This window comes from Gavialis gangeticus, unplaced genomic scaffold, assembly GCF_001723915.1.
Source record: "Gavialis gangeticus isolate Ggan-Ray unplaced genomic scaffold, GavGan_comp1, whole genome shotgun sequence".
Taxonomy (NCBI): domain Eukaryota; kingdom Metazoa; phylum Chordata; order Crocodylia; family Gavialidae; genus Gavialis; species Gavialis gangeticus.
Window position 1 is genome coordinate 6,723,752 of NW_017729024.1, and position 16,467 is coordinate 6,740,218.

Genomic DNA, 16,467 nt, shown 5'->3' on the forward strand with positions numbered 1-16,467 from the left:
GGGAAGCCAGGAAGACCTTGCTGTGGCTGCAGTCTCTGCCAGAGCTCTGACTATGGAGCAGATGGGCAGGGCTAGCCCTGTTCTCTGGAGCAGAGAGCCCAGCCCAGCCTAGCCCAGGGCTGGAAAGCATCTGGGATCTTGGGGGACTCTGGTTTAACTGAAAACAGGAAGTGTTCTGGGACAGACATTGCATAACCCGATTTGCCCCAAATCAGTTAAGTCTGATACTACATTCAACAGTGTTTATCTTAAACCAGTTCCACCATTTTGAAACTGGTTTATGTGCACTGAACTTATGTGCTGTTACAGGTTTAAACCAGTTTCTGATCACTTAAACTGGTTTATATGTAATGTCTGTCCCTAGCCTGTAAGTCTATGTCTCAGTCATGCTTTAGGATACCTGAAGCAATCATCACTACAAGGCTTGTTATGTTATGTCGGTCACTGCTGAAAACTATATGCCAAGTGGGTACTCTGCTATGATATCTGGCAATGAGCACTGGGCTACTTTCAAGTCCAAGCTGAAGCCATTAGTGTATTTTTCAAGGAAGCCTTTAACTTACAAAATAGTCTGTACAATTCCATGATAGCTGAGATGGTTTATTTTTTTATTTTTCATTCTCTTGCCTAGTGTCAGAGGTATAGTCACTCAGTGCCAGGAGTATAGTAGGCTCAATCCTGCTCCCATATATTAAAAATCTGTCTAGAAAGCTTCTTATTGTATGTTCTCAATATTGTATGTTTTCAGAGTTGTCAGTGTTGCATAGCCTGTCCTGAGGAACAAGGTAGGGTAAAGTGTGAATCTAAAATTACTATGATTCATGATAACTATTGGCTATCAGAAGATCCATGATAACTATCAGTCAGAGGCTTAAATGACACAGATAACACTGAAAAGACTTAGGCCCCCACCTACACATTACACTTAAGGCACGAATAACCAGTTAATCACATCTTAAGTAGTTACCTGATCACATGTTCAATCAATTAATGCCATGATAAAAAGAAGAATAAGCTACAAAGTTATTCCACAAAATATGTGTAATAAATTTGTAGCCAGTTCCTATCACACCATTAATTGAACACATGGCTAGGGGCCTCTGGCTGGGAGCTCTTTCAGTTCCTTATGCACATGTGGCATGGCAGAAGGTGTGATTGTGTGGATCATGCATCAGTTCTGATCACTTCTTTACCTGCACATACAGAGAGGCCCTTAGTGTTCCAGAGCCATTTAAAAATCTGTCCATAACCCCATTCAGACTATTAATAAAAATCACTGCTCAACATCAATAATCATGTATTGAAAGATGTAGTTACAGTGCAGTACCATAATTAGAATTAATTACAGGGATAGTTCAGAAATTACCTCTGGAGAGCCATTGACAAAACTATTTCAATAGATTTTCCTAGGCATTATTACAGAGAGATCCTACTGATTGTGATATATATAATCTTTGCATGTACAACCCTGCAATGTCATTGTTCCAGAAATGCAGGCTGGGGTATGTACTGTGGCAGTCACCAGCTGACTTTCCTGGAGTAAAGTATTGTTAAAACCTGAGTTGGGACATAAGGATATGACTATAGTAAATCATATGGAACAGTTATTAGAGACATTGCTAATTTGGTAGCTACAGTACAACGTTGCTGGTATTTATGGCATCCAACACTCAGAAGCCAGATTCAAAATGGATTTAAGAACCTAAAACAGGACTTTGGTGGATTTGGGGCACCTAAGTCCAAAACTTATATTCAAGTAGCTTCAGTTTAGCAAGTGCCTAAACTCACTAGAATTACCTCCTTGTTTGATAGGAAGTGTCATAGGTACTTGAAATTCTCCATGCCTAGAACTGCAGCAGTCCTGAACTCCCATCTAAACCCCATTGCAATCTAGAAACTAAGGAGAGCAGCATTCATATTCTATGAAGGGCAATCTCCGAGCATGCTTGACACTCCAACAGGAATGGTTCTTTCGCAAAATAGCACCACTGCACAGCTAATTTTATAATTTTATAATATAATGCCCTAATTATAGCACTCATCCAAGATGAGGTAGATACTACAGATAACATCTCTTTCTCCAGAAGCTCTGAAAGAAAGAAATTAACAAAACTCACTTATTCTGGACAATAAATATATTGGCTTTCAGGAGAGGATGCCAGAGTCTGGATCCCAAATGGAGAAAGTTACCTGCCTGGAGTCCTGACTCTGGCACTGGAGCTCTGGAAAGGAGTTGGATGCTCTGCATTTCCTATTAGCTACTTCTAAGCAACTCACTGCTTGGTATGTACATTTTAGGATCACCCTTCTGAAATGTCTAATTGTCTCCAGGTCCCTGTCTTGAGCTCCCTGTTTATGTTTTTCTAATTGCCCAGAGCTAACCATGGCATTACAGACTGACAGTTTGACCACTGGCACCAGTTATCAAGACCACCTGCCATGTCTTTGATGGAACTTCAGTCTTCAGAGAATGATGTTAGATCCTTGATCAGTGGTATCTTGTTAGGTCTAATTATTAGCATGAGAACATTGGGGCTCTCCCTCCCCTGCACCCCATCTATCGCCAACCCATTGTCTCACAGATGTTGCATGGAAGTAATTTCACTTAGGTTTAGTTCAGTCCCACTCTAGACTTGATTCACCTGCACCAAGTTCCATTCTATACTTGGCTCTTTTAGGCTCAGTCCAAATAAACTAATATACCCCAAAAGGATTCAAGAGGGGCAACAACATCCTTCTGTCCTTTACTCATGGTTTTTTACCAGTCTTCTCTCTGTTTTTGTCCTGTAGATCCACCACTACCTCGGCTCCACTCCCCAAAGCTGGACCTCTGCATCCCTCTTTTAGGTAAGTCATATGACTTCTCCAAGCCAGCTTGCAGTGCCAGCTTCTCTGTCAGAGGCTGCCACCAATCACCCCTCCTGGGGCTCGTAGCTTGACTGCATCTTTCCTTTGGCTGCTGGGAACCCACTCTGGTTCCCCTCTTGGACAGTTTCATGGGGTTTTTGGCTTCTTCTCGCCATCCCCACCAGCACATCAGCATGCCAGCAGCAGGTTTTTTTTCTTCAGGCACGCTCGCCCCTGCCAGCTACAGCTTGGGACATGGCTGCACCTCCAGTGAGTCTTGCAGCATGGTGGTCTTGCTGTTGCTGCCATGTTTCCGTGGCACGGTGATCTCTCGGCCCTTGCCACATCCCTAAATTGAAGCGGTGTTTTTAAAAACCCACCACTTCAATTTAGGGAGAATTAAACTGAAGTAAATCCCTGTGGCATGTACAAGCAGCCTTAGTTTGCAGCATACACATCCTAGTTCCCACCAATTACTAAAACATCTTTAGGTGATACAATGTACATCCTACTTCTCACCCTCCCCACCAGATAGAAACACCTGTTTGCCAAGTCACTCTGATCCTTGTTTTGGTCTTCTGTACTGGTCTCATCAATTCATTCTCTGTTGGCTTTGACAGCACCTGTAAAACTATCAAACATTTTTTCCAGCACTTCTGTGCAATGCATATAAGCCTAATTTCATATTCACTGGGGTATACTTTGGTTCATGCTGTTAGCAGGGCCACTGTGTGATTTGTATATGCACTGATCAATGGGAGCACATTTCCGTATGCATTTAAAGTAACTGAATAAACTACTCCAGATGCAGTGTCTACATGTGCACTCAGGACAGCAGCAAATTGAGCCAGGCAGGAGCAGTTTAGGTCAGAGCTGTTCCTGCCCTGCTCTAACCCCCTGAAGCAGGCAGGGGGAGCTCCTGGCTTCACCTGCAGCTGCCTGGGTGCCAGCTCCAGGCTGGTAAGGGGCACAGGAGTCAGCCCTGTACTCTACCTGGCAGTGGCAGTGTGGCCTAGGGCCTGAGGGGCAGCCCTGGGCTGGAAGGGGGCATAAGAGGTCAGGCCCAGCCAGCAGTGGCTGCATTGGGCAGCAAAGTTGCTGGCTGGGCTACAAGCTTCCTGCAGCTGCCAAACCATGTGGCTAGGCAGCAGGCAGGAGTGTGACCCTCTGCTGGCTGGGCTGACTGGAAGCAATTTACTCTAAGGTCAGCATCTGCATGTGAGTTGCTGCACGGTTAATAACTCTACAGTAGGATAGTACTTCTATTTACAAGCACTACACTGCTGCAGAGTTTATTAGTTTCCTGGGGCCTAATAACACTGCGTGTGTAGCTAGGAGACATTTACTTTGGAGCTAATTAGGCAACTCCACAGTAAAATCTTGTGTAGAGACACCCTAGTTGTCTTAATCCCTACTTCAGCGAGGCCTGCACTGTTATTGTGTTAACATTCTGTGATGATAAGGAGAATCTGCTTATGTCCCACTTAGAGCTGCTCCTTAATCTGAAATTGATAAATGCCTCAGTGAATATAGAATCCACCATTCATTGTTGGGGCTGTATTACAGACCTACCAAACTAGGAAAAACAGAAACCTATTAAACCCCGATGGCTTTCATTCACATGTCTGCACCAGGGAGCAATTGAATGGCTGGTGCCTGAAGAAACCAGTCCATTCAAGTTCATTTGAAGGGGTTCAGGCTGGGAAAGTAGAAAATACCCAAGGAAAGGAGCAAAGAAATCAGGTACTAACTTGGGGAGTTAAAAATCATAGGATGCAAGATATGTGGTAGTGATTGGTGCTTACGTAAAATAGTAGTATTGGAGTGTTGCTGTACCTGTTACAATAAGGAGATGTACAAGAGGCAAGAGGTTTTTTTCTGTGATATCTTTTATTGGATTAACTGTATAGTTGGGAAAAGATGTCAGGCACAAAGAACTATGTGTTCTGGGATGGGGGAGCACTTTAATTAGAGCAGTTCTGAGAACCCCTCTAATTAAAGCACCTCCAGCATCATGTGTATTCAGCACTGTGCTTCAAAATGATGGCAGGGGCACTTTAACTGAAGCTCATTCAACAAGCTTTATTTAAAGTATCCCCCCACCCCCACCCTCCACCATTTTGAAATGCAGGCACACTGAATACACATGACACAGAGGCTGCTGGAGCAGACTAATTACTGCAGTCCAACAGACTCACAGAAGACTTGTTTGAGTCTGCTCCAATGTCTGCTAATTAGCACATGTCAGAGCAGAACTCTGTCACATGTATAGGTGCCCATAGTGCCTGAAAGCTTGTCCAACATCTCTCCCAACTATACAGCTGATCCAGTAAAAGACACCCCCAAAAAGAAAAAAACTTTGCCTTTCTTAATGGACCTCTCAGACAGAGAGCTTGGGAAAGGGAAAGGAAGAGAAAGGCATTATGAAAAGCCTGTTTCTGACTATGGAACAAGCTAAGTTCAAAAGATGCTGACTGCTGCTGGAAGGAGAGGGGTGGACTGCAGGGATTCAGAGGAGAAACCATGAACTGAAGGAGAAGGACACTGGACAGGGAAATGCTTGAAGATGCTATTATTTTTTAGTCATAAGTACATCTTTTGTGCTGTCTAAGGTAAAGAGTAACTGTACTTAGAAATGTTTGCAAAATCAACATATCTGTAAGTTTTGAGAACCATGTTTTGTTGGAGATGTAATGTTGAATTATGAGTGCCATAAAGTTGGAGCTCTAGGGATGGATATGCTTAAGCTGCGGGAAAGGCTGGGTTGAGATTCAATACTGAACTTTGGGGAGAGGTGGCTGGGGCACCTGGGCTGGTAGACTGTAAGACCACATTTCTAGGAAAAGGTAACAGAAGAGCCTGTGCTGGAAAAGTGACCATAATAGCAGTTACTTATGGGCACAGGGACCTCCCAAAGTAGCAGTCAATACATGCTGGGAAACAGACAGAAAATTATTTGTCCTGGGGGCACTGCGTGCACAGCCTCTTGTAGAACAGTGGTTCCACACTGCTCCCTAGCCTGGGGAGTGACACAAATGCCTCTCTAACCTGTTTTTGCATAAATTGGTGAAATAGTGTTTTTCAATAAATGTCCCCTTCTTGACACAGGATTAGAAATCTATTACTTTTCTTTTGGGAAAGGAAAATGAGACGTATCTTGCTTGAGAAGGTGTTTTGCTTCAAATAAAAATACCCATGGCCATGTTTGCAAGCAATGATCAAACACATGGCGCTTCCAGGTAAAAGGCAATCTCAGATATCTGCTTTAAAACACGCAGCAGAGGTGTTGGTGAATACCTCCACACCTCTCTCGGATACATGCTGTCCCATTGCAAGGTCGGTTTATTTTCCTTAGCAAGCATACCTTGGAATTATTATCACATATTGTTCCTTTGAAGTCCCTTAGTTAAGAGGTTTGTCTGAAGGTCACAAACCATAATCAATAATCAGCTCTGCTGATAAAAGAGTGCTAATTGGCATCAAAAAAAGGACGATTACTGACAGGAATCAATGGAGGAGAGAGGAATGCTGGCAGATTTATGGCTTTGATTTTGTTAAGGTATGGGAATGCCCTGTGATGATTTTTTTGGTACTCCTTTGGAATGTTAATGTTCTCCCGAAGATGGTTTCAGACAGCCTGCTAGGTTACTGCTGTATTCAGTGAAGCAGAATCCACTGAAGAGTTGCTGAGGCAGAACTGAAATTGTAGCTTGCCACAAAGAAACGACAGTACTGTCAGCTAATTACTTCTAATGCAAACAGGATTTGTATTCAACTTTGTTTTTCATGCAAAATTCCAAGCCTTTAAAAGACAGGGTGAGATCCTGGGGTGTTTCTTGAGTTTCTCTGCAGTCCTTGCTGCTTTAGGTTTAGAAATCTGAGGAAGGTACAGAAGGATGGAAACTAAAGATACTTGTAACTACCTGTAACTGCTGCAGTGGGAAATGGGCCAAGTTTGCTCTCGACCAGATGAAGGTACTTGTATGATAGAAACTGTACCCGTGAATGTCTGATTTTTTAAATGTATTTATTTCTTTAGAATAATGGTCTACAAGCCAGGATAATAGCTTATATGCAGTATCTTCAGGTCTGAAGTACTGATCTCAGTATTTCAAACCTACTGTTATTAAATGCATCTAAAATAGAATAACAAAAAATTAAAAAAAAATCTGATGTGTGCTTTCTTTTTAAGTACATTAAGGTTAGCAACCAAGTTAACCTTTGACAAATGCAAAGAGGAATAGAAGCTACACATTGTCTTATTGGAGTATAAGATTTCTAATTTTGGAAAGATTTGTAACTATTTACTGGTGCATAAGGAACCCATTCTAGACAAATATTTCAATAACATGTTGTTGCCTTTAAAACTTTTACTGTAAATATATGATTATGCTAATACATTAACACTTGTGCTGGGAGAAAAAGTCTCACAGCACTGATGCTCATATGTTTGCAAACCTTCTGTCAGAGGGACACAGATTTGGAGAGGAAAGGAAAATTGTCTGTTTTGTGTGTGTCTTTCAAACTATGGCCTGAATTCTCAGATGGTGTAAATTAAATGAAGCTGTGCTGATATACACCAGCTGACCTTGTCATGTTGTTCTTTTTGTTTAAATCCAAATATCCTATACAGTGAGCAGTTCCTTCCACAAAGCCAGTTATTAATTCTTGCACTACCATTTCCTACAATAACTTTGTCCCCTCCCCCGCCATACATCCCACATGTACATGCACAACCTATATACACTAAGGCACTCTCCTGAATGTTTCCATCTAAGATAAATGATAATGGTGTGAGTTAAATATTACAGTAAGACATACAAAAAACTAGAACTCTTGGTTCCAAAAATAATACCTTTTATTAGACCAACTGAGAAATCGCAAGAAAATTGTCCATTTTTGGAAAATTGTCCAAGAGTTCTAGTTTTTTGTATGTCTTCTTGTCTCAAACCAACACGGCTACCAAGTACACCCCTAAAACATTACAGTACACATTTCATGGAATTACCATGTGCAACATTACAGGAGAAGCAGCCTAGAAAAAAGAGCATTTCCTTTTGTAGTTTTTTATTACTATTATTGCTTCTGAAATCTAGTTAACCCTGTCTGGTTGTTTTAATAGTCAGTACTAAGCAATTTTTTTTCTCTGGCCATACTATCAGTCTGAAGCTCCTCTGGTAAAAGCTGAGAATATGCTGTTATGAGTCTGCATGGAAAACATTGGCAGTTTCCTGACCCTAAGTTGCTAAGTAAGACAGTATGAAGCATGGTAAATCTGGAACAGGATAACTGGATTCACATTTACTAAGCAATAACTGTGGTCAGAGAGACTGTAAAGTATCCTGGTTTAATGGCACAACTGGGTTTCTGTTATGGAATATCTGATGTAATGTTGTCTGTGAGGCATTTTTACATACCATAATTAGCATGTTTAATTACACTTGTTAGTCTAGCGACTATTGTAATGAACTTGCATGTATAGCAGGTTGCTTTGACAGTGCTAACATTACAATAAAGTTGGGGATACATGGAAATACTTTCTATTTAGCGCACAGATAGTAGAAAAGCTAGTGCACTTGGAAAAGCTTGCGCATTAATAGTGAAGGAAATGCTGTGACTAAACTGCTAAACTAGAGTGGGTGAGATAAGAAAATAATATATATAGCTAACATTATGTTAACTACTCAATAATGGCAACCCAGTTTTGCCATTAAGCCAGAGACTCGCATGCAATGTATGCACTGTGAGGCACTTGATGCACAGAATCTAACACAGAGTTAAATTCTGAAGCTATTGAGTTTTCAGATTCAGAGTGAAACCAAAGGCAAGATATGGGTCTTTTTCTTAATTTTAAAGTGAAATAAGACTATATCTATACAACCTTAGCCTTGAAGTGTTTATTATTTACACGTTTTGGTTAAGTGATATTTTAAAAAGACAAATTATCTGTTGTTAATGAGCAACAGGATGATGAAGGCAGTAGGATTGTGGCCAATTATATCAATAGTGAATTTTACAAAGCTTGTCTAACTCTCAGGTCAAAGTATTATTTTAATCATATGAATATCTGCTTTTAAGTGTTCTGTGTTGATTGGAATTCTCTTTGACTCAACTCATTTAAGAGTCATCTATTAGTTTTAGAAAATCTGCATAGGACAACTGTAACCTTATTAAATATTATTAAACAGATAATTAAACACATAAAAGCAAGCTGGAATACTACAGAGCTTTATTCTTACTTTGAATTTTGTGAGACATTTATTCTTTTAAAAAAAGGTCCAGATGTTATGTCTGAGTTTGCTGTTAAGATGTTTCCAAAAGCCTGATGCTTTCTTCAGCATACTTAAAATACACGGGGTCAGATCCCTGGCTGCTGTTAACTTGTGTAACATCATAGGATCCTGTGGAACTCTTTTAAATATATGCCAGATGAGGATGAAGCCCACATTTTGATCCTTTGTTTTAATAATTACACTTTTTCAATTATTTGACTCCATTTGTTGCAGAGCTTAGAAGTACACACAGCGTAAGAATAGCACCCCTCTCTCCCAACTAACCCCCCAGAATTAAAAAAACCAGCAACAATAACAACAAAACCTAAGAGCATACAGTGGCAAAGGTGAGATTCAGATTTCACAAAAATCATCAAATCCCACAGTCTTCTTGACTTGTCCTGCTGGTGCTTGTACATCATAAGAAGCTTTCATAACAAAAAGCACACAACATACAGGCAGGAACATCAAATACTATTTATTTACATGGAAGGTAACAGAAGAAGGTAGTTTAAACACAACAGCGCAAAGTTCAACTTCATTATAAACAATTACTGAAGGACCCGAGTTAAAAGAAGAACAATTCCTTTCTATTAGTTTACTATAATGCCTTTAAAATAAGAAGCATGCTACTATGTTGCCATAAATCCTAAAGATACCATTTAGAAATGGAAATTTTCAATTAAAAAAATCAAATGTTGAAAAGCAGGGAAATGATTTAAGATGAACCAAACAAAATTTAACTCTGCCTACATATTCCTATCAAAAATGTGTTTCATTTTCTATAGTGGAGTAATGTAGTATTTGATAAAAGAGAATCTATATCATAGCTAGTTAATATAAATCACCTTTTATACTTTGTTTGACTAGGGATCCTGCCTGCTAAGCATGTCTTAACTTGTGCTGTGATAGTGTGATTTCTATAGCCAGAGATAGGCAGTGGAACTCCAGGGGTTTGCAGACATGACCAGAGAATACAGATTGTGCAATCTTTGTAGATTGGTTAGATTTTGGTAAGATGAACATCAGGCAGATATGCAAGGCCACGGTGTTAAGCTTGCTGTGGTAATCATTATTCTGTATTTCCTGACTCGTATGTCAGTCCTTTATGTTGCAGTGACACAATCCTTCATTTGGTTTTCATACTGTTACAAGGTAAAATAGAGAAAAATGAAAAAAATTCACTATGGAAATTTCTTCCATTAATTCTACAAACTCCCCTACTAAATGAAAAATAATCTTCTGGGCTGCCATAAAGCAGAATAAATTTGGGTTCTGTTGTTTTAAAAATACAGAGATCCTGAAATTAAGAGAGACATGTTGAAGGTGCAATATCAAGATCAATAAAATTAGCTACGTGTATCTTTGCAAAAAGAAATAACAACAACAGAGCTTGATGTGGACAGCAAGGTATCCAAGAGTGTACTTACTAAATGAAGGATTAGTCATATCTGTGACCAACCCATTTCAGCAGCTAACTGAAGCAAATACATCTTCATCCAAACACAGTAGGGGTACTCACTGCATTGAGGTGATCTGTTTGTTCAATTAGTCATAATTCAGAGACACACAGACAGCAGCTTGTGCCTAAAGAAACCTCTATTCTAGAGGCTTATTTTTCTTTAAAGAAGTAAACCCCAGCCTCTGGGATCCCCCATCTATCTGATAACCCTGCTTCAGCCCTGTTTGCTTTTAAAAATAGCAGCTAAGAATAACATTCAGTCAGTACAGTCTTGCTTTTTCTTGATTGTCTTGCTGCTGCTATTTCAACTGTAATTTCCAGTAATTTGAAGTGCTATTATTTGAGTTTTGCACCATTAACTTTAATATTTTATGAAGTGCTGGAAAGGTGGGAGAAGGATCTGATAGCTGAAGCAATAGACAAAGAATTAGAGCTCTGGCTGCTATACCCAATTGTTACATTTTTCCTGTGGGCCCCTTGGCAAGCTATTTGATTTCTGTGCTTTTATTTTGTAGGCCCTGAAAATGGGGATATCATTAGTATATCATGCTAGTGCACCAAGATAGTAGCATAATTTGGGGGGGAAGGGGGAGGAGAGACGCAATAAAGCACCAGCCCCAGGTGGAGATTCAGAGCGAATGCCAGAATGAGAGTCCCAGGGAGATTAGGCACATGCCCACAGTCCATGCTGAGGGAACTCGTGCCAAGGCAGCAGTAGCCTCTGCAGCTGCCACCACCACCAGTCTGAGCCAGGAGGTAAGTGCTTCCACCACACTGTTAGTAGGTGCCAACATCTGAAGTTACACCTCTGCATAGCAGAGTTAATCTGGACCAGTTGTGCTGGCTCATAGCAAGAAAGACTGTGCCCCGGATTTACAGCCTAAGTACTCATCACCCCTCTAAGATGTGCACAAGAGAAAGATATGTGCACAAATCTACACCATAACAGCTCTGTGGCTCCCTGGACTATCAAAAGCCTTTCATTAGGATCCACACAGGGAGGGGAGGTAGTAAAGGAGCATGGAGCTTCTTCCCCCACCTCTGTATTATCATTTCTGGGTCGCACCCTACAAAGGGGGCAGCTGTGACCTTGAGGAGTCTCTGGTATACAACTCCAGTGGGGCTACTGCTGTCCTAGTACATTGAGAAAGGTTTGCACATTGCTGTGACTTAGCAAACTTTTTTTGTTCTCATTTATGATTTACATAGCAGTGACAGCCAACAGCAAGACTCAAAGTCCCATGGGTTAGTGAAAAAAAATCAAATGTTCTCCCAAGCTCAAGGGCCCATTGGGTTAGCTATTGGGACTCACTTCTTGCTTCAAAAAGCTCACTGCTTAAGAGGGTAAAAGTTCCTAAGTGCACTGGGTGGTCTCAACATGGTTTTGCAATAAAATATTTTTGGTTTATGGTGCAAGTACTTGTAGCATGATATGTACTGGTCTGATCTGAATTCCAAACCTTCCTTCATACCTTCAACTAAAGTCAACTTCAGCTTCAGTTTCTTCTTTCAATTAAGGCCATGTCTGGCTATGAAAGTGGTCACACAACAAATCTCTGTCACGCCATTTTTGTCCCTGCTTACATCTTGAATTAAAGTATTGCTTAGCATGCAGTTTCTGTACATGATTTTGAAATCTTCAAAGAATTCAACACATTTGTGCTTTACTGACCAATAGATACAAGTGGGTCCTGATATTTAAAAGTAGCACAGTAAAAATCGTAAATTTTCCTGGTAAGTGAAAACCTTCCATTTCACTGTTCTTGCCCATTCTTCCTAACCATATTTAAGTAACGCCTACATTTTAAAATCTAACCTTCTAAACCTCCAATCTAACCCCCAAATGTTCATGCCTGAAATGAGAGCCAGCATGATGAAATGTGTCTTTCTAAAGCAGTTTTAGGAGGGCATTTAAAGGCCCCAAATCAACAAAGAACTTAAGTATGCGATTAGCTGAGTGCACATGCTGAAGTATAAATGAAATCTGAGACCCAAGCTTTCCTGAATCAGGGTATCAGTGACTAAAAGGGCCCTTTAGTACAGAAGTAGTTTTGTCTTTGACCTTCATTGTAGCAACATTGGTACCATGTTACAATCCTGTGCCTCAGTTTCTGTGTTCTTATAACAAGATTATTTATCATTAAGACTTACTTACCATTTCCCTTTTCATGTATCATCTGAGATCTGACACTTTTATTAATCTGGTTGCTCCAAAGGTTACAGTGCTCCTTATTAGTCAGTCTGTTGAATTTTTCATCAGCTGTAGCTGAACATGCTTTCAAAGGAATTGAACTTAACAACTTTTACATCTCCGTATCATTTCAGTTATAAATTGGTTCAGATATTAAAAATTGTGAAGCTCTGACATATTTGCTGCTTTATTACCTATTCCCTTTGTCTCTCTTGTTTTATCTGAAATACGTGTACTTTTTAATACCAGTTTATATACAACTATATAATTATTTTCTCAGATAAACACGATGTGATAATTGTTTTTATTCATGTGTGCTTATAGGTCACTACTGATCAGGTCACCCTTGAAAGTGGCAGCTTACTTATGGCAATGTAAATATCTTTTTGTTTGCATGATATACAGTGGATGCAATCACATTTAAGCCCAATACTACTTAGCGGTCATATTGTCAAGTGGACTGTTCTGGGTATCCAAGAATAGTCTTAATATCTGTCATATAAAACTAATGCCTATGTTTACCAAATGACTGTTAGGTTTTACTTCCATCTGATATTTCCCCCCGCCCCCCTCTTTCCCTGTAGATGAAAAAGTACATTCAAGTGATTTCTACCATGACCTCAACAAATTGATGATGAAAAGAAGGAAATTGTGGGATTACTCCTTTCAGCTTCCCTGGACAATGGAAGGAGAGCCATTCACTTCTGCATTGTTGCCAGCTGAGAATATTCCACCAGACTCTAGTATGACCCTGGAACAGAAAACCACATTTGTCTTTGTGATTTTACTGTTTATTTTTTTAGGAATCCTCATTGTCCGTTGCTTCCGAATTCTCCTAGATCCATACAGGAGTATGCCGACATCTACCTGGGCTGACGGACTTGATGGACTTGAGAAAGGCCAGTTTGATTATGCGTTGGCTTAGAGACTGAAAAATCAGAAGCATTACCCCCGCCCCGCCCCCCAGGTTTCCTCAGTTGCTATAACTGCCTCACACAAGTGCACAAAATATTAAATTGTACTTTTTACAATAAATTAAGTCAAACATTTGAAGGTGGATTTGCAATCCTTCCAATAGAAAAGAAGACAAATCTAAAATTTTCCTTGGCAAAACCCTCCTTCAAAATGCATTGTAACAATAAATAGTCTGAGCCATATCTTAAAATGTAAAATAATACTTGTGATTAGTTTTGCTGGAGAAAGCTTTATTTTATGAAAGAAGCTTTTACTAGAAAATAGTCTGTAGATATACAGAGGAGATGAGAGTGTGCTTTTATGATTTGTATTTGAAAACTAATTATAATTTTTCCAAGTCCTACTAAGCTGTTTTTCCACTTCACTTTCTCCAGGCAGCAGAAAGGTAAGGGAGTTGCTGTAAGTTTTAAAGCTTTAAGATATTTTGGGGTATGGAGTAGGGAACTCTTGCATGTCCTCTGAGAAAATCAAATGCCAGTTCTTACTCGGTATGAAAACAGTCTTGAATTTATGTAGTACTAGCAAACTAGAGTTGGCAGAAGTGTTAATTGTGAATAAATTCTTTGATGAATTTGGCACATTTTTTGTCTTTGCAAACCAAAGCCAAGTTCTGCAAATGGATTGGTGATTCCTCCATTCTGGCATTAGCCAAATGATTTATACTAAAACATTTCAGCTGATTCGGTGCTCGTCAATTGTTCATGTTGCGTATTTGTTTTGCCTTCCATTGTGTGTCAGTCGTGTGCTGTTTTTTCATGCTGATTTGGATAACTGACATATCTGAGGATGAAAAGAGCAAATGAAAGTGAATTAACTATTCTGTTCATGGTCAAAGAAAAGCCATTTCTGTATGCTAAAAACCTGTTTACATGATTGATCAAAAGATTGAGTTTTAAGAGATTGCATAAAATTGACTGGAGTGGTTGCTTAAAATTCAAATGGATAATGGATGATCACAAGCATTGCTTAGCCATAGAGAGCCACTGTATTAGGAGTGCCATTGTATGTGCTTTGAACTGCTAAGTGTGTAAAGGCCAGTCTGCTCAGATGTAAACTCATGAGAAGCTTGTAAAGCATTTTAGTGCAGTGCAGTTTGAATATTTCTTTATGCGAGAGGGAAGGAGGTGCCTCTTTCGGTGTGCGTGAGCAGCCTGTGCCTTAAATTAAGCTACATCAAATGTAAGAACTTTGGGATTATCGATAGCTGCAAACCCTCTGTGCTGTGTTTGGTTTACTGTCCTCACAGGGAACATTCAACACCAGTTCCTCAGTTGGCAGAAATGCTGACTTGTGCCAGCTGAAGATCTGGCCTTTATGCTCTTCTGCATAAAAAAAAAGACACTCAGATAAAGAAGCAAACCCAATCTTCTGGCTTGCTTCCTAGGTAGCTGGGTAGCAGTGCCACTGCAAGATAGAAAAATATTCTCAGTGTTGCTGAGCCAGCCCAGCCCCTAGCAATGTGCTGCCAGTATTTAGTAAGAGGTTCCAACATCGTTCCTCCCTTTGGCCTGCAATAAATTCCAGGTATATTTAGAAAAGGGAAGGGTGTGAGAGTGAAGAATCTGTTCATTTCTTTTCCTTTAAACAACAAACATATAAATAAGAGCTTTCTCCCCATTGCAACAAAAAGGAGGCAATATTCCTGGGCAAACACAAATATAGCATAGGTTTCCAGTTGGGTCATTGGGAATTCTTGCAAGTGGGACTTGGAGTTTGGGAAATATCTGACACTTGGTGCCTCCTGATCCATTCTGAAGAGAGAAAGATGTTCTTCTGGTGCACTTTAATGAACCACAGAGATAAGTTATCCCAGTAGGGTAATTTAGCCATATTGTCAAAGCTTAACAGTCATCTCCTGATAACACTTTGGCAGCACATCATTTTGGGTAAATCATTTTTTCCTCTATACAGAACAGGCCATTGAAAGAGCAGAATAGTATTTCATTCCAGGTAGGAAAAAATGGGAACAAGTTCACGTCTCATAAGAATACAGAATTGCTGACTGGTTAAGTGGAAATATTAAGTGGAAATGGAAAGTCTGAGGGTCAAAGCGGCTCTATATGACTCTGCTATATAGGCTAGGCCCAATGTGCTAGTTTATCCAACTGTTCCTTGGAGACTATCACAGACATATGGAGAAGAAATGCACTAAAATGTTAATATTCCATATAAAATCATATATTTACTCCACTTACTGTGGAGAATAAGAGTTTTATATGTATTATTTGTATGTATATCCTATGTGTTCTGGCTTATCTGCTGGAAATTGTCCTGCCTGAGGGCAAGGAATAAAGTGAAAGGGAGCTGTTGTGGGGAAGCAAACAAGAGTAGCCAGAAGCTCTTGAAAGGAGCAAGAAGGGAATCCCTTATCTCAGAGGTGTTAAAGACATGGCCTGCACACAACACCCACATCATCCATCCCCTGTGCTAGCCCTGGGCCTCAAGTTGACCAACATGCCGCGTGTGACACATTCTGGACTGGCCGTGTGTCACATGCAGCAAATGCTTCAGGACAGAAATTGCATGCAGGGCTAAACTGGGACTCCCCCCATATGCTGGATCCAGCTCCCACAATGCCTCCTCTGGTCAGTCAAGGACTGCTGCATGCAGTGCCTGCTCTGCCTGGTCTTGGACACAAGTCACATCCATTGCCCATTCTAGCTGGTTTGGGGCAGGCACCAAGTACGGTTCTGGATGGGTATGCAGCAGGGAGTGGGGTG

The 16,467-nt window shown here is 40.3% G+C and overlaps 1 protein-coding gene across 1 annotated transcript; it reads left to right on the top strand.

Annotated features, from left to right (window-relative positions):
* The first annotated feature begins 6,510 nt into the window (after positions 1-6,510).
* Positions 6,511-15,956, top strand: CTXN3 (cortexin 3). Its single transcript, XM_019516860.1, has 2 exons — positions 6,511-6,822; positions 13,357-15,956. Exons 1-2 carry the CDS (start codon positions 6,792-6,794, stop codon positions 13,695-13,697), a joined length of 372 nt encoding a protein of 123 aa, XP_019372405.1. The 5' UTR covers positions 6,511-6,791; the 3' UTR covers positions 13,698-15,956.
* The last annotated feature ends 511 nt before the right edge of the window (positions 15,957-16,467 follow it).